The 25,413-nt window shown below is 47.3% G+C and overlaps 1 protein-coding gene across 1 annotated transcript; it reads left to right on the forward strand.

Annotated features, from left to right (window-relative positions):
• Positions 1-5,220: 5,220 nt before the first annotated feature.
• On the forward strand, positions 5,221-24,528 carry col9a2 (procollagen, type IX, alpha 2). The gene is made up of 32 exons (XM_079749844.1): positions 5,221-5,361; positions 6,839-6,913; positions 7,896-7,931; positions 8,071-8,133; positions 9,474-9,527; positions 9,912-9,947; positions 11,455-11,478; positions 11,694-11,747; positions 11,878-11,931; positions 13,469-13,519; positions 13,703-13,759; positions 13,880-13,933; positions 15,077-15,130; positions 15,519-15,572; positions 16,214-16,267; positions 16,435-16,488; positions 16,671-16,724; positions 16,843-16,896; positions 16,995-17,048; positions 19,174-19,218; positions 19,316-19,369; positions 19,613-19,666; positions 19,774-19,827; positions 19,959-20,030; positions 20,498-20,533; positions 20,736-20,780; positions 21,263-21,295; positions 21,837-21,983; positions 22,477-22,531; positions 22,703-22,891; positions 23,326-23,403; positions 24,217-24,528. The coding sequence occupies exons 1-32, from the start codon at positions 5,290-5,292 to the stop codon at positions 24,420-24,422; spliced, it is 2,076 nt and encodes a 691-aa protein (XP_079605970.1). The 5' UTR covers positions 5,221-5,289; the 3' UTR covers positions 24,423-24,528.
• Positions 24,529-25,413: the final 885 nt, after the last annotated feature.

A 25,413-nucleotide genomic window follows, 5' to 3' on the forward strand; every position in this document is an offset into this window, starting at 1 on the left:
GGGGAAGGGGTGGACAGAAGCTTACATTATGAAAAAAAAGAATGACACTGTCTGTGTAATAACATTTGAAAGCTCGTCATTATGGCTTATATTTTTTGTGTGGAATAATTTCAATTCATATATGTCATCCAACAGCCTTTTCAAGGGTATAATTAAACAAAAGCAACCTTATTTCTACAAGCTACAGCATCAGACACACAGTACTCCAACACCGTAGCTAACACCGTCAGGTTCAGCAGATTAAACCCGTCGTTAATCAACCTTATTGATCCTAGTAATCCTACATCAATAACTAACTAAATAAAGTTGTCAGAGATTCACTACTTAACTTCTGGTGCAGTGATACCTTCACAGCTGGCAAAATCGAGCTGACTAACTAGCAGGCAATGACTGAAAATCGGTCGTCTACCAAGATAAAAAATATACATAATTACGCTGTGCACATACAAATAAAGATCAGTATATGCATCATAAAGGCCCTTTGATATAATATAGAGAGTTGACAATTCAAAATAGGTAGCTATTTAATGCACTTACCTCAGAAGTTACTCGACGACCAGCAATGGAAATGAATGATCTACTACGCCGTAAATGGATGTTTTGGAACTATGCGAGGCTCCGTACCCCGGAAGTAGGCGTTAAAAAACGCTACAACGGAGTCCAATGGAAGTGTCGCCACTCTGTTATATCTATCACTCTAGGCTCTACTGTTGTTCAGGACCTTTAAAGCATGTTAAAGTGTTATACTTTGATGGTTCACAGCTTGACATGTTATTCTCATTTGATTAAAGTGTCTGCTTACCTTTGCTAAACCAAATGTAAATGTATTCATTTATAGATTTTCCAGCGTGTGATGGACATTTGATTAAATATATTTATATTAGTATTTTTTTCTATTTATATTTTTCATTATTATGAATAAAATAGCAAGCTGATCTGATCGAAATGTAATGTTAGGGTAGCCCTAGGATCGTTTAAGATAGCTAAACCTTAATCTGTCTGTATTTTTTTACTGACAACCTCAAAATGCCTTTGTACGGGTTTTTCAATCGCTTTTTTCATATTCTTCATTGGGACCATGTGATTGCATGAAGCTCCTCTCTTACTGTGGTATTTAACCATGAACCTCAAACATCCTTAGATGACCACGGTGACCCTTTGTAGCCTGAACAACACCACAGGGATAGGCAGTGCCACGGCAAATCAGCAGCCTGTTGGGGCAGTTTGGATCAGCCACACAGGTATGCTCATCCTTTCAATGCCACCGTCCTTTTTTGAATTTGTCCAATTGCGTTTGTATTTTTGGATGGTACCAGGGGATTCTAGGAGCTAAACAGCCTCATTTGTCAAAGAGTGTTATTGCATTGTTGCAGTGTGTGTGGTTATTTCTTTTGAGACAACAACAGCTGATTGTAAGACAGTGACACATCAACACATTGTCAAATATTCACGCTCATCCCAATCTTCATGATGCAAGGATAATTAGGTTTGTCTCTATTATACTTGAATAACTTGGTTGAAATGACACTCACAGCACATTACTACATAAGAACATAGACTATGTTTTTTTGCTGCACATATTTTTTACTAAATACTATAATATATCGTATCTTCTCTCGACTTTCTCTCTTTGGGGAATGACCTGCTGTCCCTGAAAGAACCTGCTCTACTGGCTTCCATCGCCCATGGCCTGCAGAGGCAGCGTTGACCTTCTAAAGGGTCTCCCTCCATCAGGCCTTTCCTCTGGGCACCACCCTCCCGTGCGTGACTACACCCAGGACGGAGGACACCTCAGAGATGGACCTTTTCTCCCCGGGCGCTTCCTGGAGTGCTGTGAGAGAACCTTTGCTTTCATTACGGTGAACGGTTTGGCAACAGCAACAATTTTCAAACTGGGCATTCACCGAAAACTCTGTTGAGGACAGAGGGGAATGAGAGGACGACAGAGAAGCACACGACATCTCTGCTTGAAATCCCTCTCATCCCTCACTATGGCCTGAGGACTGGGGGGGGGGGGCTGTGTCTGGTCCCTTGGTTGAAGTGGGCCATGGACACAACCGAACAAATCAGGAATCATCCAGGCTTCTGTGATTTTGGGCCACTGCTACCTCCAGCCAACCAATCGTATGGAGAGAGCACTGCTTCCAACACAGTGAAGACACCAGACCATGGGAACACATCCATGGGCTCAGTCGAAAACACAACAAGGTTTCCCGCCAAAAGAGTGTCCTGGAAGGTCCCGTTGGAGGAAACAGAGCCAGTCTCTATGAAGAAGGTGCCCAGTTCAAGCAGTTCTGGGGCAATAGAGACATTGCAATCCGAGAGAGATCACTAACAGACACAGGTGTCATTTAATAGAAAAACATGCTTAATATGGTCGTATTCCTCAGGAAATATGACCATAAAAAAAAGGGACAGACAGCCGCGCTTCTAAGAGAATGTAAAGGTCAATGGGTGTTTAAAACTGATTTATGTGATGACTTATTTGATCAATTATATTATTATCAAGATGTATTTTGCACTCCACAATGATTCAAATTTTGATAAGGCATCTGTGGGCTGTGACACAAATCTGAGCATTGATAAAGTAAAATAGTAAAAGCACATGAAACTTGTAGAAGGCAGCATAGGCCTACTCTGGAATTTGGAAAATTCCACTTATATATCAGCCAAAACCTCTCTTTAAAACCGGAATATGTTCGAAAAAGCTGGGAGTTTTGCCCTATGGAGTACAACAGGTTGAGAAGTGCCAATTCTTGACTGCAGAGGGCACCAACGTTACACATAAACAGAGAATATGAAAATTCAGTGACCATTTAATATTCCGAGACTCTACTTATCCAGCGATGTGACTCATTATACTTTCATAGTTGTGTAGTCCTCACTTTTTGCATGTATTTTTAAATAAATGAGCATTATAAGATAATAACTTCAGGGAAGGCCTGCATATCTGTCTTCTTGCGAACAATGTCATCCCAAGTTATCTTCTTACCATTGACGTTATAAGTTCATTATTTTCTCATTTAATTTAAGTTCTTAAATATTGTCTTGTCCTAAGCCCTACGCTACCTCCTTATTCCTCCTGCGTTTCCCTGTTGAATATTGTGTGCATTGAGTTATGTTCTCTTGACGTAAATAATTGTGTCACTTTGTCACAGTCGATATGAACAACCAAACATTTGTGGACATAATTCCCTTGCTACAGCAAGAACTGGAAGCCAGACCCCGAAGAGCCAAAAAATGCAGACCGGGCAAAAGTACATTTTTCAGACAGTGTTGGATCACCGTCCAATTTTAGGGAGGCACCTGGCATACCCAGGTGTTGCTCTGCTGCAGCACTAGAGCCCAGGTCAGCCCACAGCACTAAGGAATATCCACAGCGCCATGGTGCCAGATAGGGGTTGTCTGCTTTGTTCTAAGCTACCACTGATTCTGCCCCCTTCTGGCACCACTCCCAATGCCCATGGGTGTCCAAACCCTCTCATTCGTGATCAGTGGTTCAATGGGCGCCGACACCATGATCCACTTCCGCAGACTGCATTTCTCTAGTGTGCTCTCCTCTGTTACACTACCCTGTACCACAGGTTCAAGCAGCACCAGTGTGTCAGCAGACAGGCTACAGCAGATGAATCAGCCATCACATTGATCGCCAAGGCCGGCTCCGATGGGCAACAAGTACAGGACCAAGTGCGGGCTGCAAGTGCAAGCACATACTCTGACCAGGATTTAACCAGTGGGTGGGTGAAGAACAGTTTGGCCCTGGCACATCCCACATCCGACACACCGGGTGGATATGAGGGGCTTCCTGGCAGACTGTTTCCACCCGGAGGCTTGAGGCTCCCCAGGCAGGTGGACAGATTGCTGTAGAGCCAGGCAGGTGATTTATGAGGGACCTGCTGGATGTGGAGGCGAGATGGCTCCGCATTGTAGTGATGCCAGTGCTGGCACGGATGTGGGCACACATTTTCAAGAGGAGCAACAGGCTCGGTGTGAGACACATAGACAGCATAGACTCCACATTTCTCTAGATATTCTTCTTGAAATTACACAAAATGGGTTTTGGTGATGGTATGCAATTATTATTAAAATATTAAAATAAGATAAGATATTAAGATATTAACATTGATTGTGTTGCAAAGTCACCTATTTTGATACTAGTTAATTTTAAGAGGCAGAAATCCAATATTAATACAATCAGGGTTGAGGCAGGGTTGAGCTTTCGTTCAACTGAAAAGTGCTGTAATAAAAATGTTAATGCTATTGCAATTTGTAACCAGCAGATGTCAGTAGATATCCGAATTCATGCCTTAACACAGTTTTAACCGTTTTTAGGCACTTTATTATGTGTGATGAAATCTCTCATCTGCGGTGATAGCTCTGCAATCAATAGTCTTGAAAGATAATCTTATATCATATCCTTCAATCCTTCAATAACCTTCCTAAAAGAGTTTTTTATCTGAATATTAAGTGAAAGACACAGTCACAAGTTATCTCCATTACCATGTTATTGTGTTTCGGTGTTCTTGCCTCCACATTAATTTCTCCCATAGCCCAGCCCCTGGGCGGAGCTCAGTATCTTCTTTAACCAATCAGCTTGTTGAACCTTGATAATAAGCATGCTGTTGTCCAAGCACAGTAGAATCATCCACCAATCACACCCTCTAAAATAACCCATTCATAAGAGTTAGAGCCTTTGCCCCTCCCTCCACCAGCTTGCGTGTGTGCCTGTGTGTGCGTGTACGTGAGAGAGAGTGAGAGAAAGAGAGAGAGAGAGAGAGAGAGAGAGAGAGAGAGAGAATGTGTATGGGGGGGGTGTGGGGGTGTGAGAGAAAGTCTGAGAGTTTGTGTGTGTGTGTGTGTGTGTGTGTGTGTGTGTGTGTGTGTGTGTGTGTGGGTGTGTGTGGGTGTGTGTGTGTGTGTGTGTGTGTGTGTTAGTGTTGCACCCATTCTGCACAGTTCAGCATTGCTGAATTTCACCTGATTTCTTCTCTTTCCTTACCTTTCATCCATCCTCCCACACCCCCTCCATCCATCCATCCACCACTCATCCATCCACCCATCCATCCAGCCGCCCCCATCCTTCCATCTCTCTCCCCCAGAAGAGAGCACTCCTTCTCCTGAGCCGGACTCCTCTAGCCCCCACCCCTCCCCCCTCTCTTTTTTCGGCCAGTTTTGCGGCCCCACAGTGTAGCAGAGAGCCTGCCCGGGGAAGGAGCTTAAGGGAACTGAAAGAGGAGAACCAGGACGGGATTTACTTCACCAAGGAGAGAGGTATAGCAGAGTGGGACCATGGCCACGCTCTCTGCCCTGTTGACGGGCTGGGTAATCCTGCAGACCCTGTGCCTGGCTCTGGCCCAAGTGGTGAGTGCAGACCTTGGGAGGTTGGGTACACCAGATCGGCCCAACCTGGGCATTAGATGTATGGTTGTAGGGGGTTTGGATGACGGGAGATGTGGCCCCTTGGAGAACAACCAGGGGACCATGAATGTAGTTTGGTTTTAAGGGGTCATTTGTTTAACTTGTAAACTATAACGGTTGTGTTGTTGTGGATGTGTGTCTTGATGGAGATGATGCGAATGCCATGTTGAACATTGATCATTTTGCAGTGCAGAAAGTCTGAGTGGGTTAGATGTGTGTTTAAAGTTTCGTGGGAAAGCCTGGATTGTTCATGTTTCACATTTTTATGAGTGGTTGGGGAAAGCTTCCTTTGATACCTGGATTGCTGTATAACGAAAAGTTTTTTGTCTGTGCGATATCACCTCCACAGCTTGTGGACTTGTTTCAGGCTCAATTGAAGAACTTGTTTCAAAGTGGAACACTGGAATTACTTATATTTTTGGGGATGTTGCACAATGCCAAGGAATTCCTTTTTTTACTTTTCGTTGACGAAACAGCAAGACAGCAGCCATGACAGTTAGAAATCAGTTCACACAGGCACCCAGGCACACACACGCAGCCATACACACACGCACACACGTACCCATGCACGCACACACACACGCACACACACTCAAACAGGTACACAAGACCACTCTTTCTCCTGTGTGTGAAAGCCCCTATTCAAACAGAGACAGCCAAGGAATGTCTTAAAGAGCCACACGGAATCACATGTATCTGCAATCTGTGACCCCGGTAAAGGGTTTGACCCGGAATAAGAATAAGTATAAGTAATTTTTTGATTCATTATTAATGAAGTGAAGTGAAATTAGTCTAAGTTTCACCAACACTGTGGGAGATGGAGGATGGAGTGGGGTGGTGTGGGGTGGGGTGTGTCTGTGGGTTGGGGTGTGGAGGGGTGGGTTAATGGGGACAAATAATAATGTACCCCCACCCACCACCTCGCCATTTTCTTATTTTCTTCATTAAACATCGCTTAATTAATTTAGTTGTTTGTGTGCTGGTTCCTAACGTTTGGTGCCATAGACAACCATGGGAAACATGCTCTGCTGCACTTAATTTTCTTCAGATTTAATCAATTACTTCCAATCAGCAACTTCCAACGTGTTTTGTTTCATTATGGGAAATGAAAACAGCACGCTATCTTTGTCATTTTGTTATTCAACTTGGTTATGTCACATTTATCGGAAGGCCTACTTAATGACATGGGAAAGTTGTTCTTTCTTTTTGCAATTAATTAATGTTGTGAACTGTATTTACCAAATTGCTACAATATAGTGGCAATGCCATAATGGTATAATCCTATATGTAATTACTCAAGCTAGGAATTATAACTCTTTTGTATCCACTATTAAAATTAATTTTACGTTACTTTATCGTATTAAGCTAATGCAAGATATATATTTCATATTATTTTAAACATAATTTTGTGTTCTTTCAGAGAGGTCCCCCTGGACCTCAGGGCCAACCCGGCCCCCCAGGTCCCTCTGGCACCCCTGGATCTGACGGCATGGATGTGAGTATCTACCCCCATCTAGGCTACAGCCACAGGTTGCCACAAAGACGGTCATTGTGGAGGGCAGAAATACCTACATTTCATCTGCGCAGTAGCGGAGGTTTACCACCAGAGGGTGAATGAAAATACGGCCGTACAAAAGGGCAGTGTTCACTATGAAGAGAGAGCTCTGTGAGGAAGGGGCCTCCGTTTTTCCTCCTTCCTGACAGCAGGTTGTGGGCTCATTTAGCGGTAAGGTGATATGTTTCTACCGTTTAAAAGCGCTTCTCGTGTTATCAAAGGATACCTTATAAAGCTGCTAAGATTTTAGTGTGCTAAGCCAAAAGAGCTAAACACAAGCACCACAAAACCTCTGGATGTTTTGTGGTGTGCTTTTTAGACTACATTCGGCTATATAACCGATTTATGCCTTTATTTCATTAAATCTACACCTCAAGCAAAATGCTGTTTTATTAACTCCTTTAAACATTCTGGCTGATGTGGATGGTAGAGAAAGAGATGGATGCCTGCCCCCTGCATTGGGGGCCAGTGTGTTATTTTACCTGAAATGGGAGCCTGCCAGTGCATTAAATCCCAGATAAACAAAGGCCGATCCGCTCTCTCTCTCTTTCGTCTATTTATCTAGTCCGCATCAGTGTTACTGATGCGGACTAGATAAATTGCCCACTGCTATACAGCCTCAAGCCAGAAAAAACTATAGCAAAGACAAGAAAATGATTGTGTAATTATAAAAGGTGTGTAGCCTACTTACTGATACACATAGTAGTATTCAATGAGGTCGAAGTAAAACTATGAGCACACATTAAACATATTTTAACAGTGAAAGACCTGTTCCCGTATTGCTTATAGAAACACACACACACACACACTCACGCACACGCACACACACACACACACACACACACACACACACACACACACACACACACACACACACACACTCTGAACACCAGTAACCCCTGAATTGTTTGTTTGTCCCCAGGGGGAGACAGGAGCTCCCGGGCTCACTGGTCCAATTGTGAGTTTGACCTTTGACCTGTTGCTGCTGTTTCTGCTTCCAGCACACACGCAGTCCTTTACAGTATACACATGCACAGCACAAATACTATGAGAGTGAATACCATCAATAATATTAATGCTGTTATGTTGGACCGCAGGGACAGAAGGGAGAGCCTGGTGAGCCCGGCCCTGATGGACTACCAGGAGAGAATGGCATTGATGTAAGAGCCCTTAGTGTGTGTGTGTGTGTGTGTGTGTGTGTGTGTGTGTGTGTGTGTGTGTGTGTGTGTGTGTGTGTGTGTGTGTGTGTGTGTGTGAGAGAGAGAGAGAGAGAGTGAGTGTACTTATGTGTATCATCATTTGTCAACATTTTAAAATGAAGGACTACATCCATTCATATAGTAGTATGATAAAATGCATCAGTGCACCTGTGTGTGTGTGAGAATGAAAGTACTTTTGTGTGTCATCATTTGTCAACATTTGTGTATAAGTATGAAATATATCAGTGCACCTGTTTGTGTGTGTGTGTGTGTGTGTGTGTGTGTGTGTGTGTGTGTGTGTGTGTGTGTGTGTGTGCGTGTGTGTGTGTGTGTGCGTGTGTGTGTGTGTGTGTGTGTGTACTATGCATGTGTCTGTGAACCATTAGAAAATGAGTTAGCGTATATATGTGTACATTCATGTTTCACATGCAAGAGTGCACGTTAATGTGTGTGTGTGCATCTAAAACAAATTTGCATCCGTCCGTCTGCGTGAATTAACAAGAGGAAATGCTAAAGTGCACCTGTGTGTGTGGGAGTCGATCTTATTGCTCATTGCCTGAGTGCCTTGGGACATAATGGCTGTCCCCTCACGCCGGCGAGGAGCGTTATGTGAACCGAGTGACCAGGGTGAGGGCAGCTGCGTCTCCCAGGGAGAGACGCACATATACGGGTCCCGTAAGTGCAGCTGTAGCGCTTTCTGAACACCAGGTAGACTGCCCGCCACAGCTGCTGCCTCCGTTACCTGCTCCCAGGGGAATTGAGAGACTCTCACACACACACACACACACAGGGGGCCACATGATTACACACATACGCTCAAGCACACACTCGCACACACAAACACGCACATACACAGGAGGTCAAATAATTACTCACACACATTCATGCATGCACTCACGCACAAACATAAACACACGGGCTCACACAGCATAAACACACACGGTTACGCACGCATTATTAACACATATGCGCACACAGACACACACACAAACACACAAACACACACACACACACACACACACACACACACACAATAAACACATGGGCATACACACGTTCACATTCCAAAAGGGATTTGTCCAGTAATCTGTACCGGAATCTCCTTTCCCTCGTTAGGAACCCTTATTATTTAGATGGCGCACGTCAGGTCCAATCAATCATGCTCATTGGTCCGTGCCATGACTTGAGAGTCACATGCAACCTTCAAAGGAGTACTAGCCAAAACAATTGCACTTCTCCTCTTATAATGTATGCTGTGTTTGTCTGTATCCTCCTCCCTCCGTGTCTTCTCCCTTTCCCAGGGTTTGATTGGTGCTAAGGGCGACCGTGGCCCAATCGGAGGCCCCGGACCCAAGGCAAGTGTGTCCATTCAGACGCTGTCACACACACGCATGTGTGCCACGCACATGAAGACATCCCATCATATAAAGCCATCCGTGTTCATGGATATAGAGTCTAAACCTTCTATCCTTTAGAATGTGATTAGAATTTCCTGCATATAATGTGTTTTTGTGTAATACAATACAAAACAAAACAACTAAAGTTTTCTATTGAACCTTTGAAGATTAATATCCACCTTCCATGACAGATGCAGCTATTGAGTGCACAAGCGATCTATAAGAATAAGACTTAAAACCTAAAACTTAAAATCTCTTTGTGATTGTAATCCTGGTCATTGCTTTATAACGGGCTGTTGAGTTCACTGTGAGAGTCCTAATGTTGCGTATCGCCCCCTGCAGGGTCAACCCGGACCTAGCGGCGAGCCCGGTCCTCCAGTGAGTACACCGCCTCGTGTCACATGACTACTCAGATCCAATCCATGGTCAGGTTAAGATACGCTCCACTTTGTGCCACCGCTATCAGCTCACCTCAGAGTGGTGCTGTCAATATCGACGCGGTCCGTGTTCGGCCCGTTCCGATTGCCTGCGGAACCAGTGCAATACAACAGGATTTCCCCTTTCCAAATCAAATATTTTTTCAGCCGTGCTTTGAAGGCACACCAGCTGGTGCCTCCTGTTGCTGTTGGTATTAGCAACTGGTGTACTGTGCCAAAGGGGTGTTGCTATAGGCTGTCTGGCTTCACTCTTTGGAAAGAGATGAAAGTAAATGAAAAGGGACCAAAAACACACAAAATGAACAAATGCTTGTGTCTTTGAGTGCAGGTGTGATGGTAGGGCCCCGCGGGAGACGGCAGAACCGGATCTGGCAGGACCCCGCATAGGCTAACCGAAGGGTACACAGAAGTGGCGTCATTTCATTTCCCCTCCATTAGCCAGAGAAGGCCGGGAAAGGGAAATGGAAGAGACGCACCTGTTAGAGAGGGATTGGCCGCCAGAGGTGCAGCGGCGCGTTGGATCTGGATAGAATTGACACTTAATTTAGTTCGGGCCTGCCCCTTTGGCCGTATTCAAGTAATCTCAGCATGCTTTGTGCTCTGGTATGGTCACATGAAAATGAATGAAATGCGGGTTCTCTGAGGCAGAGCCCGTCAGACAGAGAGTGATTGAGTGAGAGTGTGTGTGTGTGTGTATGAGTGAGTGGGTATTTTTCTCAAATTGAAAATCGGACCCAAAGGAACCAGGCCTGTGTAATGGCGGGAGGGCTATGCATGGCCACAGACCAGTTGCAGTTGGTCAAAGTGACCACTAGGTGGTAATGTGTCCCCACTTATTCCCAGACACTAGCCGTCAGGTATGTTCAGACATGAGACCAGTCACCCAATGACACGGTTGACTGCGATACCATTAGTGAAATCCTTTGTTCCGAATTAACAGCCCACTGTTTGTGCGTGGGTCCAAGTTTGTGTATGTGTGTCTGTGTGTTTGTCCGTGCTTGTGTGTTTGTTGCCGCGATGTACTTCTATATCAGGCGGCTTCACGCTACACAACCCGAGAGATAAGCGTTCGACGCCTGCGGGCGTGTCTGGCTCAGAGAAAGCTTACTTTACTTAATTACTTTGTTTAGAATTCATTTCCAGGAGAAGACACGACAAACACCAACTGATTGCTTTCACACTGTTTCTTTTTCTATTTTCCTAGTCATAAACACACACACGCACACACACACACACACACACACAGACACACACACACACACACATAGCCATGAACCACTGTTTGCCATGCACTCTGACAATGTATACAATGCCTTGTTTAATTGCTACCCGCATGTTATTAATTGGGCTTATCCAGTTTTAGCAGCTATGCCTTGGACTTTGATACAGATTGGTTGCGCTTGTTGTCGTTTAACCCTCTTAACCACTCTGACCCTTCTCCCCGACAGGGCCCCGGGCTGCCCGGACTGGCTGTAAGTTACTACCTTGTTGGGTTTGATCCTTGGCATTGTTCAAATACCGGTACAGTAACGTGGTACTGGTTCAATTGTACTCTTTGATTGGGGCAACGTCTCTCTCTCTCTCTCTCTCTCTCTCTCGCTCTCCCTCCCTATCTACCTCACTCTCTCCACCCCTCCCTCCCTCCATTCCTCCCTCCCTCTCTCCATCCCTTCCTCTCGTTCTTCAGGGTGCCGCCGGGTCCATAGGCCTTCCTGGTGAGATGGGCCTTAGTGGATCCAAGGTAGGCCGCCACCCCCTTTTTCCTAATTTTGTCCTGCACCACTCCAACCCTAGCTACAAACTCTGTGTTCAACTCCATCCTCCTCCGAATACCCTTCACACTGCATAATCGCCTCCTCCTCTTCCCACAGGGAATCCTGGGGTCTCCTGGAGCCCCCGGTCTCCCCGGACCCCCTGGAAAGCCAGTAAGTTTTCTTTTGTTCAGCGCTCTGCATACATCGGCCCCCAGCCTGGCCCTACTCCTCCTCTCCTGATATTTTCTTTTGTGCCTTTTTATATAACTCTGCAGTGTCCTTGGCGCGCCAAGCCCCAGAGCCTAAAGCCACCCAACTAAAGCCAAAGCACTTAGCTCCTTCGGGCATAAATCTCTTATCTGTTGCCGGGCGTTTCTGATTGATGTCAAATGTGCGATGGAGAGTGATGGACTCTATTAGCGGGAGATTAACGAGGCTGCTTTTGAGAGAAAATGAGAGATTTGTGAGCTAGCGGGACAGCTGCTAATCGTCTGTAATCATTAAAAGTGGCGTACCAATCGTCGCCGGGGGTTGATTGATTAGGAGGGATGCTATCAGCTATCATGTGGTGTATGCTGGAACACACTTAGCCATTGGGCTGATTGCCTGTAGCTTCTCAGAGTGAAGATCCCGCGCCCTGTGGCCCCGGTTCTGGTCAGCAGTTCAACTGTGTTCCCTGTGACATATTGTGTTGTGTATCAATATCAGCCAATCAGAGATCCCTTTTGTTAATTGTGTCCATACACATAGCTTACTTTGTTAGTATACTGACCTAACTTATCTTCTAACTTATTGACATACCTGACTTACCTAGCACGCTGCTTACTTGCCTACCTACTCACTCTTCTTGCCTTCTTGCTTATCAACCACTCCCTACCAAGTCCCTCACTTGCCCACTGACTCAGTGCCCTACCTGTCTACGTTTAGAATCACAACTCAAAGCCTCCTGCACCTAATCACCTACTCGCTTACACACTCAGCTACCTGCTTGCTCGCCTACTTCCTTGTTTACCTAATGTCGAGCACAGCTCCTCCCCCGACCCGCCCCTCAGGGTGGGCGGCGGTAGGCCAGGCTAGGGAGTAGGACGGGGAGTAGGTGAGAGACGGGGGACAGAGGGGGCGCGGAGGGTGCTTTGGCAGCTCTGCCAAGAGTAATGCTCTTGACTCGGGGGAGTGTATTTGTTTTGCTTTAGTGCTGTCCTCGGGTAAATAAAGTCCCGTTAGATCAGTGAGCTGTCTCATCCGACCGCTGCCGGAATACATCAGCGCGGCGCAGGGCGCACCCTTTACACTTTACATCCGTCCATAAACACACACAGACACACAATCACACACGGCGATGGATGGATGGATGGAGGGAGAAAGGGGGGTGGAGGGACACGCATTAAAAAAGAAAAGTTCTGGCTTAGCACTCGTTCCCTGCAGCCCTGATTCACTCTGATTCTATCTATCCGTCCATCCATTCATCCTTCCATCCTCCCATCCGTCCCTCCCTCCCTCTCTCCTTCCGTCCCTATTTCTCTCTGTCTTTCTCTTTCACTCTTGTCAATATCATCTATCCATCTATCTCTTGAGTGTCAATATTATCTATCTGTCTGTCCTGAATCCCTGTCCATTATGGCTGTCTGTCATTCTGGCCGTCCATACTTCCTGTACGTTCACTGTCTGGCCATGCCTCCTGTTCACTGTCTGTCCTCCCCGCTATCAGGGCCCCCCAGGGAAGTTCCTTGGTGCAGAGGAGGGCAGTGCCGGCTTCCAGGTAAGTTACGCTGACATTTTCTTCCCCTTTTTTTTGTGAATATTCTTACCCTCCCCGGACCTTCAATTGACAGCTCTTTCCTATTTGAAACAATCCTCTCTCTCTCTCTCTCTCTCTCTCTCTCTCTCTCTCTCTCTCTCTCTCTCTCTCTCTCTCTCTCCCCCCTCCCTCTTACCTCCACAGTGTCCAACTAATTGTCCAGCCGGCCCTAAGGGCCCACAGGGCCTTATGGGAGTCAAGGTTGGTACCGCGGTATCTTGCGCTCGCCAGACGATAAGCAAAATCTGCTCTCGACCAATTATTTTGTGGTCGTTGTCTGTGTCATGTACCAAAGAAAACTGCTGACTCATTGTGTTGCAGGGACACAAAGGGCGCTCAGGGATCCTGGGAGACTCCGGCAGCATCGGGAAACTGGTGAGTGCATCCACTCCACCCGCGGGGTCTTTTGTTTTTTTTGTTTGGAGGCTGTTAATCCAGAGTCGGTTTCCCGCAAAGAGTTTGTTAATTTTTCTTGTTGGGGTGGGCTCCCCCTTTTATAGAGTTGGGACCCCACAAAGGTAGTGTGACAAAAAAAGAACAGCGCGCACACACACACACTCACACTTGCACATTTACACACATACACACACACACACTTACAAATTGACACACACACACACACACACACACACACACACACATTTTACACAAAAGCGCAGCAGCACATTCTGGCACGGGCGTGTGGTATTACACACGCGCGCACCATTCAAGGCCAGCGGTGGCGAGGATTAGCTCTAATGAAGCCCCCCGAGGAACATGACTGGCACTAATCTGGCTGTGATTAGTCAGGCCTGCCGTTGGCCCCACAGTCAGCAGCGAGCCAGATGAAAAATATAAAAAAAAAGGAAAGAAGAGCCAGGTACATGAAGGGCAGGATGAGACGGTCAGGGTTAGCTTAGCCCTGCCACCTCGCCGTATTAGGCAGAGCTAATGAGCACACATTGGCCTCAGAGAGGGCAGTGAGTATGGTCCCCGGAATTAGCCCCTGATCCGTCCTCTCCCCCCCACACACACACACACACACACACATACACACATACACACACATACACATACACACACACACACACGCATGCACACACTGTCTTTTGGAACTGCTTAGACATTCAGGGGAATGACAATACCCAACACCCTACACACCTATTTTGCACCTTACTCTCCAAGGTAGGCTGCTAGCCTTTTTTTTAGGACCGACTATTTAGCTCTCTGGAAATGGTGTTTGCATTTCAACCTGTAAACGTATTCCTTGGTTCCCCGTTGTTTTCGTGGCGCTCATGCAGAGTCCGGTCAGCACTGACCTAAAATAATTTGGCGAACGCATGAATAGTTCGAAAGCTCGAGACGACAGAGTTGACCGGCGATGCTCCTACCCTCTTTTAAGACCGAGTGCCTCGGGAACCCTAATCTAGTTCACATTCACTAAATGTCACAGCTCAGAGAGCGCACCTGTTCCTCGGGAGAAGAGGTGCTTTGTGGAATGGAGGCGGTCATTGTGCCCTTTTCTCTGCCTTCTTTTAGGGCACCAAAGGAGAGACGGGCATCTCTGGAGAGCAAGGCATCCCAGGACCACCGGTACACACAAGAAAGGAGCTCTGACTCGTGGTTCATCCTCGTCCTCTTCATCTACCTCTCTATCGATTTATTCCCTCGCCCTGTTCCCTTCTTTCTCCTATTTTATTGTCGTCTTTGTCATTTTCGGAACTTCTTTCGAGGAACCTCCATTCATGCCTCTTCCTCTCCTCCTCCTGCATGGATAACGTACAACCGATACAATTTAGACGCGTTATAATGCATTTCCTATATTTCATCGTGGCCCTTGGCGAGCGACGCAACGATGATTCTCACCAACTCTCTCTCTCTCTCTCTCTCTCTCTCTCTCTCTCTCTCTCCCTCTCTCTCTCTCTCTCTCTCTCTCTCTCTCTCTCTATCTCTCTCTCTCCCCCGTCCCTTGCTCGCTAAGGGTCCAATGGGCCTGAGAGGCTACCCAGGAATGATGGGCCCCAAAGGGGAAGCGGTGAGTACTAACTGGGCCTTGGTCCATTTTTCATCCCATCGCACACAACACACACACACACACACACACTTCTTCAAACACATCTCCCCATCCCCCCCCTCTGGTTCCTCCTTGGGAACAAGTCCTACCGTACGCTCAGTCCTAGAACGATGCACAGCAAGTCCTCCCCTGAACACAAACACTATCCATTACCCAGCAATGGGGACATATGGAAATGATGCTAACACAAATCTCAGCTCGTCTAATGAGTCGGTTGGTGCTGTTGGGGTCGGCGGATGGGCTGGGGTGGGGGTTGGGGGGTTTGGGGGTGGTGAGGGGGGGTGTCCGGGGTCCGCCGCCGCCTCCATCTGTAGTTAATGATCCGCTGCAGTCGTTCGTCTTACTGTTATCATCAGGCCATCACGTTAGCCAAGTTGGAAGCCGCTAGGCTCGATGCCAAAGCCGGAGCCGACAGCCGCATGTTTGTCCATGGCGCTGGGTTGGGGTGGTCATTGTGTAGCGGCCATTAGCAGACCTAGCCAAGCGCTAATGACCCCTAGATTACGTGAATGAGTGATTAACATAACATAGCATTCTTGCTGATCTTCGTGATTGATGCCAGCGGTTTTAGTTTTTTGCGTTCCTTTTTTTGTTATATTCAGGGCCCTCGTGGATACAAGGGCATCACAGGGCCCGTAGGCATTCCAGGACCACCGGTAAGTAATTTGAAAAGGAAGCCAAAACACACACACACACACGCACACACACAAACGTACACACAATCTTGTTCACTAACAAGCGTGTGCACACAGAAACACACACACTCACAAACAGACAAGCACAACACAAACACAAATTATGTAAGTGTTTCTCTGTCCTACAGGGCGAGGAGGGACCTCAGGGACCCCCTGGAGAGCCCGGAGATAAGGGAGTCGTGGTGGGTGATCTCAGCAAATTCCCCACTCTGTGATTAATTTCCTCCTATAATTTTCCTCTAGAAAAGCCCCCGATTGGGGAAGGCGACGATGGGCAGCACAGTTTGAGCGGTCTATTTACGCCGTGTTGAGCAATGGGTGTAAAAACGCTGCTGACGATGACTGTGGCGATGCTTTTATTCAGGGCGGTCGAGGAATTCAAGGCCCGCATGGAGCAGTCGGGAAAAAGGGAGAAAATGTAAGTGTACCAAAATAAAATCGAAAATGGACACCGACGGATAATTGTGCTTATGACCTTAAACATATTAAGGTCACAAAAAAATCTTCAATTTTTCGGTGTTTTTCTTATGATTCAGGGCCTGCCCGGGATCGATGGGAAGGACGGAACGCCGGGAATCCCTGGCATTAAGGTAGCAAAAAACAACCGTGGAGCCCGATGGGGAAATTTGCATGACTCAACCTTGGTCAACCTGATAATGCATGATCCTCTCTTTCTGTCTGAACCCAGGGAGGTCCGGGCCAGGCTGGCAGGCCAGGCCCGTCCGGACACCAGGGAACAGCGGTGAGTAATAAGGCTGTGTGTGTGTGCGTGTGTGTGTGTTTGAGGGTATTTTTTCTATGTGTGTGTGGGTGTGTGTGCATGCATTTGCATTGTACTTACAATTGCGTTGGGTCAATGCAGGTGTGCACATGTATGTGTCTGTGTGTGTGTGTGTGTTTGTATTTTCCTGTATTTGTGGGTACCTGCATGTCTTTCTCTCTCATGCACGGGTGCCCACTTATGCAGGCAAACGTGTGTCTGTGCATGTGTGTGTGTGTGTGTGTTCGTGACAATGAATCTGGGCATTTAACTCTTTCCCAGTGATAGCCCCATCAGTTCTCCTATGCAAATCCGAGTGCCACGTTGGAACACGACAACACCGGTCACAACTGAAGCATTCCGTGTGCAACCAGCCCTCATGATGCGAGAGGCTGATTGTTGCCCAGACCACGTAGCTGTGGCTGGGCTGCTCTGCCCAACGCTAGCACTGAGCAGAGCGAATGGAGGCTCCGCACGCACACACACACACACACACCGAGAAGCAGGCGGGTGATTTTAGTAGATTTATGTTCTGGGCACACTTCCAGGTTAACAGTGACCCCCTGTGACCCGGACTGTTTAAGCATTTAAACCACCTTGAAATAGCACTCTGCCACCCCAGCACACGCCATTGATCATCATTCCGCCGTGTGCGTCCGCATTGGTGGATCGTTTTTTGTGTTTGTGTGTGTGTGTGTGTGTGTGCGTGTGTGTATGATTGTTTTCATGCGTGTGTGGTTTTATATGTATTTCTGGCTGTGTGTTTATGTGTGTCATATCTGTGTGTGAGTCTATATGTTTAGGTGTGTGTGCTTATGTGTCTTAGTTTATGTGTGTCTGTTCCTGTGTTCCTGTTTTTGTGTGTGTGTGTGTGTGTCTGTGTGTGTGTGTGTGTGTGTGTGTATCTTCCCAGCGTGTGTGCATCTCATGAGTGTGTGTTTTCCTGACTAAGGGCTAATGGCGCATGAACAGGGTTTTTGCTACGCAGGCGCTACGGTGACACTGACGCGACTGCAAACTCACACAGCGTAAAAATAGACCCATCCCAAATGGGACCAGCTCTCAGTGGGGACTACATATCACTTTGGACGAATCAACGGCCTAACACACACACACACACACACACACACACACACACACACACACACACACACACACACGCAGACACTCACTCCTCCTTTTATGTTCTGTAGTTTGTGTGACACACCGGCTTAGCAAAGACTTTAATTCGGATAAATCCCACAGAGCCCGTTTCCCTGGAAACAAACGGAAAAGGCCAAGGTTTTAGTCCACAACGTCAGTAATGGCAGCCTCGCCTTAAAGCGCGTCACCCCGGAGCTCTTAAGGGATTTACAGCGATGCATCTTTACCAAACTCTCCCCCCGTCGGTTATACATCACGCGGATTACGGCCCTTTTGAAAGGGTCGGAGCGGGGGATGGTCAGACGATTATGATCCTCTTGACATTTTCATATTGTTCCCTCCCCGTTTGGTCGCTGTGGTAATGTCTTTAAGCTGCTTAATGCATTCCAGTTTTGTTTTCTCGAAAACATTCCCCGACTGTAGCACAGCTCCCTCTCTCTTTCTCTATGGGACCCGAGAGGTAATAAAATAAGCACTGGGGGACGGGGGAGAAAATAAATAACTTTTTTGGAATTTAAATGAGATGCTAACTCTCACATTTGAATATAAATGATCTTAAGAATGCGGCGCTCTCTTAAATATGGAAGGTAAAGTGGAAGTTTCACTTTACAAATCAAACAGGCATGGCCGATTCCCCACAGGATAGACAATGCATTCAATCTGCCCAATTATTCTAAATCCCTAACGGGATTTATTCCAGGGACAAATAAGCCTCTAGTCTGAGTACACCTTGTGTACAAATATTTATGTGGCATTACCAAACAACACTTTCGCAGCATCAATTCTGTGCCAGGAATATCCATTACCTAAACAAAATCACATCCGATTTGACTACAGGTCCCATTGTGGAAATCGGCACTCTGTTTTCCTGTGTCAGGTCGGCACATATAAACACATGAGGGTACACCTAATGGGAAAAAGTTGTCCTGAACTGCATCTTCAACCTAACTCTCTCCTCTGTTAGGGATTACCCGGAAGCCCAGGCACAAAGGGGGGACCTGGAGACACGGTAAGGCCCTGTACATCGTTACTCCCATCAGATCACACATGCATGCGTTCTTTCATGCATTATTAAAACTTGGGTCAATTCCTCATTCCACCTACAGGGGGAGGCAGGACCCAGGGGACATGTCGGCATGGCAGGTGCCCCCGGACCTCTGGTAAATACGCCAATCAGATATCACAGACTGTTGCCTGCATTCAAATCCAATCCGTCAACCTCTCCGTGTGTCAAAATAACGACAAAGATTTCACCATTTATATGCTTTATGTGTATCGCTTTATACTTTGTTCGAAAGAGAGTCCATTGAGTGCTGTGGTTCCATACTGTGTGACTGATGCTAACTGTTCTGCTGTCTCCTTCTCTCTCCCTCTCCTCCCCCTCTCTCCCTCTCCCCTTCTAGGGCGAGCCCGGTCTCCCGGGCGTCATTGGCATGGAGGGAGTCCCGGGACCCAAGGTAACTGGTGCTGAAGTACTCCTCATGTCAACACCTGCAGCCGTGTGTGTGAATATGTATGTGTGGTGTGTGTTATGCACCTCCTGAGCCTTCTTCCTCTCCTGCAGGGAGACAGAGGTGAGCGGGGACCGGTAGGCGCGCAGGGAATCGTCGGCAAGGCAGTGAGTAAACAACACAAAAACAACACGACACACACACACACATCATCTCCTCTGTAGCTTGTACCCTCCTCTATCTCCAGCGTTACGCTGTCTGTATAGCTCACCGTGTTGTGGACCATTCTTCTCCACAGGGGAACAAGGGAGAGAGGGGGCCCATCGGAGTCCCCGGGGCCCAAGGCCTCTCCGGGACCAAAGGAGACAAGGTGTGTGACTGTGCGGTTGTGTGCGATAATGCGGTTGTGTGTGTGTGTGTGTGTGTGTGTGTGTGATGCTGTCTCCGAGATCACACTCGTAAACACATACACGCATCTTCCTAGGTCTGTGGCTGTCTGCGGTCCCGACTCTTGTGTTGTGATCAAAGCGTACGGATACTGCTTTATAAATGTGCCCTTTAGGGGGCAGTGTTTACCCGTGAAAGTGTGGCCCACGACGCCTCCACAGTAAATCAAAGAATGTGCAAGGGCTCAGGCAATATAAATGATAATCTCGCAGTCATCATCTCCCTAGTTTTAGAGATGAAACTACATCCTTCTTACTTTGAGATATCTGGCGTATCCAGCTTGAATCAGTAGCCCCTTTTTTCTTGTTTTTCTTCCTGCTTTTTCCCTCTCAGGACTCGGTATCCCAGATTTCAGCATATTTATGACTAACGCCATGTCTCTCTTTTCAGGGTTTCCAAGGAAAAGTTGGAGCAAAGGGGGACTTTGTGAGTATAAAGGGCCGCATTTTAAAAAGAGGACTATCTGCAGTGCCCACGTCGCGAAGTCGCGCTTTAAAGCACAGCCATTTTTTTCTTACATACTGTTTTGTCGTAAACACACACACACACACACACACACACACACACACACACACACACACACACACACACAGACATCCCCTCAATCTTACTCTGCTTGTCTCCAAAGGGTGACCCCGGTGTGGAGGGACTCGCCGGGGAGAAAGGAGAAAAGGTAAATAACATCACCTTGTCGTGGTGGGGATGACAATATACAGAGAAGGAGATTAGGATAATCTGTCACCAGCAGCCACAACACTCTTCAGTCAACCCTACAGTCCCCTAAAAATGCAAGGAGCTTGTTTGAAACATGGTACTGTCAGAAGCGAGCAGAAAGATGCTATCATCTCGCTGGCAAATGTACGATTTAAAAACAAAACAACCACAACAACAGGGGCTGTGAATATGCATTTGGGATGGGGGGCGGGGGGGGAAATAAATCAAATGATAGTATCAAATGAGGCAGGGGCTTGACAGCGAGTTAATGAGCCGAGCCAAGATGGCTGATGTGGCGTGCTTAAGACGCTCTTCCTTGGATGCACGCGCTGGGTCTTTGGTATGATCCACTCCGCTCTCGTTCCCTCTCTGAGGTAAGAGACCAGGTAAACAGGACAAATGATGATTGATCTTGATTTTGTTTTTTTATTTTTCCCACAGGGTTTGTCTGGGGAACCCGGACCTAAAGGCCAGGTGAGTTTTTTCCGGGATGTCGGATGTTTAGTGCCAGATGGACATGTGTGCAGACCCACCCCTTCCCTTCCATGGTCCTCTCCGAGTAACTGCAGTTGTATTTTTAGCTCAACAATATATGACAGTGATTCGAGCTCTGGTTTGAACAGAAATTGACAAAGACAAACTCTGTTGATTATCCGAGCTTCACACCTACTAAAGCGGAACTCATCGTTTTATACGTTTGTTTGGATCAGTGCAGTTATATCCCTACAAGTATAATATCCTCATTTTAATCAGATCAGGCATTGAAAATGTAACCAACAATCGAGATATGAGTTGTTATTGTTCAGTTGTCATTGTTGAGTTATGAGTTGTCATGTTGTAAAGACTTGAAATAGTTGTCAAGTGTTGTCAACTTGTCATGAAACAATGACACATATTCTTCAATACAGCTGAAGAAGGAAGCCTAGCTTCTACATTTTAGTGACCCATTTGGCCTTTGTCTCAAACTTTCGGTTCAACATTTCTTTTTTCTCCCCCCATTTCCTTCCTTCATCAGCAAGGAGTGAGGGGTGAGATGGGTTTCAACGGACCCACAGGGGACTCCGGTAAGCCAGGGGACCAGGGGCCACTCGGCCTCCCCGGCCCCAGGGGACTGGGCGGCGAGAGAGGAGTGCCAGGCATGCCCGGCATTGTGGGAGCCAGCGTGAGTTCAGAGGACATGCTAATGTGCTCGTCTTTACTGATGTTACCAGGCCATGCTCATAGTTTGCTTAGCTAATGACACTATGCTATGCTAAAGATATGTAGCATACCTCCTTATGCCAGTATGCTAACGAGAATGCTATGCTAATGACACTATGCTAAAGATATGTAGCATACCTCCTTATGCCAGTATGCTAACGAGAATGCTATGCTAATGACAGTACGCTGTGCTAAAGATATGTAGCATAGCTCATTATGCTAGCTACTCCTTCCTATCCTCTTTTAAATGATTTGTTAACTCAAGCTGCACATAGAATGAGTAAACAAATCAAGTGGCTTGATAACTCTGTTTGTTAACCTTTTTCGTAGGGAGACATTTCTGTTACTTCTTGCGCTCAGCCGACACTTCAGTCCTCAGCCGAGTCTATTTGAGATGCTCAACCTGTGCTTCCCCCCCCGAACCCCTCGCTCTCTTTCTCTCTCTGTCTCTCCAGGGACGGGATGCGTCTGACCAGCACATCATCGAAGTGGTGCTGAAGATGTTGCAGGGTTAGCTCGCTGATGCACTCACCTCTGATGTCCATCGGAGAGATTAAATGAGCTCATTCCAACAAAACCTTTCATCTCCCCGGCGCAATCAAGTCGGCCCCGCCAACACATTTAATCAAAATGGTTTCTCGGAGCAATAATGACATCTCCCCATCGCTCTTCACCCCGCAGAGAGGCTGGCTGCCGTGGCGGTGAGCGCCAAGAGGGCCGCGCTCGGCGGAGCAGGTGTGATGGGACCCCCCGGCCCGCCCGGACCCCCGGGACCGACTGGCTCTCAGGGGCCCCACGGCCACACAGGGGCCCGAGGCATCCACGGCATCATCGGCGGCCCGGGACAGATCGGCAACACAGGACTCAAAGGTGAGCTAGGTAGCGGCATCGCCTCGGAAACGAAATGCCACCCACCCAGAGTTGAGTTTGTTGCTTCTGTAAATGTGATGTGTTTGGAAGAAACAAACTAAAGGTAAAGCGTATTTAGATCCTTGGATATGATTTGATCATACTATTGTCTAAAAAGAGGCTAGCAGGGTGTGAGCCTATTGATGCAAAGGGGAGTGGAAGCAGTGACACAAACCTACCTACAGGTTTTTGTTGGTTCTCAAATTGGTGCATAGCATTATTCTTCAAATGACCTAACCAAAAGCAAAACGAAACCAACAACTGGGACAACCCTATAATCTGTACCACTATTTGCGTCACTTGATCAACCAACAACCGATCACCATTCAGCAGTGTTTGGTTACATTTTAATGCAGTTTTAATGCAAATACACCATCTCCCCTTGCCTCTCCCAGGAAAGCGAGGAGCGAAGGGAGAGAGAGGAGACCCAGGCAGACCTCACCCTGGTGCACCAGGACCTCCAGGAATACCCGGTAACACGCACGCACGCACGCACGCACGCACGCACGCACGCACGCACGCACGCACGCACGCATGCACGCACGCACGCACGCACGCACGCACATTTTTACCCTTCTGTCACATAATAGTGTGAAGGGGATGCCACATGATGCATCCAAATGGTCCATAAAGGGGGAAAAATAAAAGGCGTTGGGCATTGTGAGCCCAACCACAGGCTGCGTTTCGAGGGAGGCAGAACATGCGCAAGGGTTTCGCTGAATCCACCACAGCCCTGCCCCCAGGAGACGCCGCTCAGAGGAGTTTGAAAAGCTTCATTAACTTTAGTCATTTAACAGATGCTGTCGGTGAATCAAAGAGGTCCGCAACAGCACAGATATAAAATCAAACAGCGGTTAACACACATTTGCATAAGTATGCCTGTGTGCACACACACACACACATGCGCACAAAACACACACACACACACACGCACACACACACACACACACACACACACACACACACACACACACACACACACACAGTACGTTTTGTAACTGTAGTTTTATGAAGAGGTAAGAGATCCACTATATAATCAGAACTGTGTCAGGACGTTTTCAGCCCATTTTATTTGCCATTTGCGTTTTAGGTCGCCGTTTGAATATTATTATAATTAACAACCTACACTTACTGAATTTACAATACAGGAATAATGATGGATTTCATCCAAAAACACCTGAGAGGTGCTCAGTGACCGACACACACACACACACACACACACACACACTGGTACGTACCCCTCGGCCCCTCTGGGCCCTAACGCGCGGACCCTTCCTCCTCCACAGGAGCGGCCGGCATCGACGGCGTGGCCCGGGACGGCAGGCCGGGCGAGAGGGGCCCCCAGGGCGCGGCGGGCGTGGCAGGGCTCCCCGGCAGGGCGGGCCCCACAGGTCTGCTCGGGTACTGCGAGGCCGCCATGTGCCTGGCTGCCTCGGCCTACACCTCCCCCAGACTACAGGACCCCAGCAGGATCAAGGGCCCCAGTTACTAAAACATGAAGAGAAGAAGAAAAAGGAGTGCTCAGCAGATTCCTTTTTTTAAATACCTTGGAGAACGAGGCAAGATGTGGGCGACGGAGAGAGAGAGAAGATGAAGGGACGGACGACTCCACTCCAGACGAAAAAAGCAATACGCATAAGGGCTGGTGTGGCTTGGGGGTTTGGGTGGGGATGAGTGTGGTTGTGTGTGTGTGTGTGGTGGGGGGGGGGGGGGGGGGGGGGGGGGGGGGGAGGATAGGGGGCGATACTGATGTGAATGACATTGCCCCCTTTGTGGCATCCTCAAAAAGTTGTACTTGTTGGGCGTACTCCAATCTGAAATGAACCCCAGCATTTCCCTATGGCTTGACAGCCGATCATTGATGATGATCCTCCCCCTGGATTGGACGATGCCAGCGTCAATCACTTCCCAAATGTCCTGTCCCCAAGCTCCACAGATGTAACACGTTAGTCACCCAACACGACCATGGTATATCCAGGCCGAGATCCAAACTCAACTCTTGCTCTTTCCTATATACTTTGATCACGTCACAATGATGTTGTTTTTGTTTATATAAATGCAATTGTATATTTTTATTCCATTTTGACACCAGAATCGTGACATTGACCCCTGCTGCCTGATAAAGTGTGCAAAACAAGGACAAATAAATGATTGCAATCTGAACTATCAGACCTGAACGATGTAATTTCTAAAAATGGATGGATCAAACATACAATTCGTCCGTAGGCTTCAGCAAAATCTGTTTTATTTTTTACCTCATGTGTACTCCCCCTCTCCCCTCCTCCCTTTTTTCCATCTAAGTCTCATTTTAGAAACTACATGCTTCATCTCTTCTTCCTGTTGCCTGGCAACAGCATATCCCGATGGGTGCTCCCCTCTCCCACAATGCAGTGCTGTAAATCTTTGTAAATGTGTGTTGATTATTATGTAGAGGAAGAAGAATGGGTTATGATATGCACCGGCAGAAATCCTGTGTTAATGAA

The sequence above is a fragment of the Pollachius pollachius genome, assembly GCF_949987615.1.
Source record: "Pollachius pollachius genome assembly, chromosome: 13".
Taxonomy (NCBI): Eukaryota; Metazoa; Chordata; class Actinopteri; order Gadiformes; family Gadidae; genus Pollachius; species Pollachius pollachius.

What these genes read in the sequence shown, in the direction of transcription:
- col9a2 (XM_079749844.1), top strand. Translation starts at nt 5,290, where the DNA reads ATGGCCACGCTCTCTGCCCTGTTGACGGGCTGGGTAATCCTGCAGACC. An exon ending in CCGGCAGCATCGGGAAACTG is followed by an intron (nt 13,934 to 15,076) that starts GTGAGTGCATCC and finishes GCCTTCTTTTAG; the next exon opens with GGCACCAAAGGAGAGACGGG. An exon ending in AGGACCTCCAGGAATACCCG is followed by an intron (nt 23,404 to 24,216) that starts GTAACACGCACG and finishes CCTCCTCCACAG; the next exon opens with GAGCGGCCGGCATCGACGGC.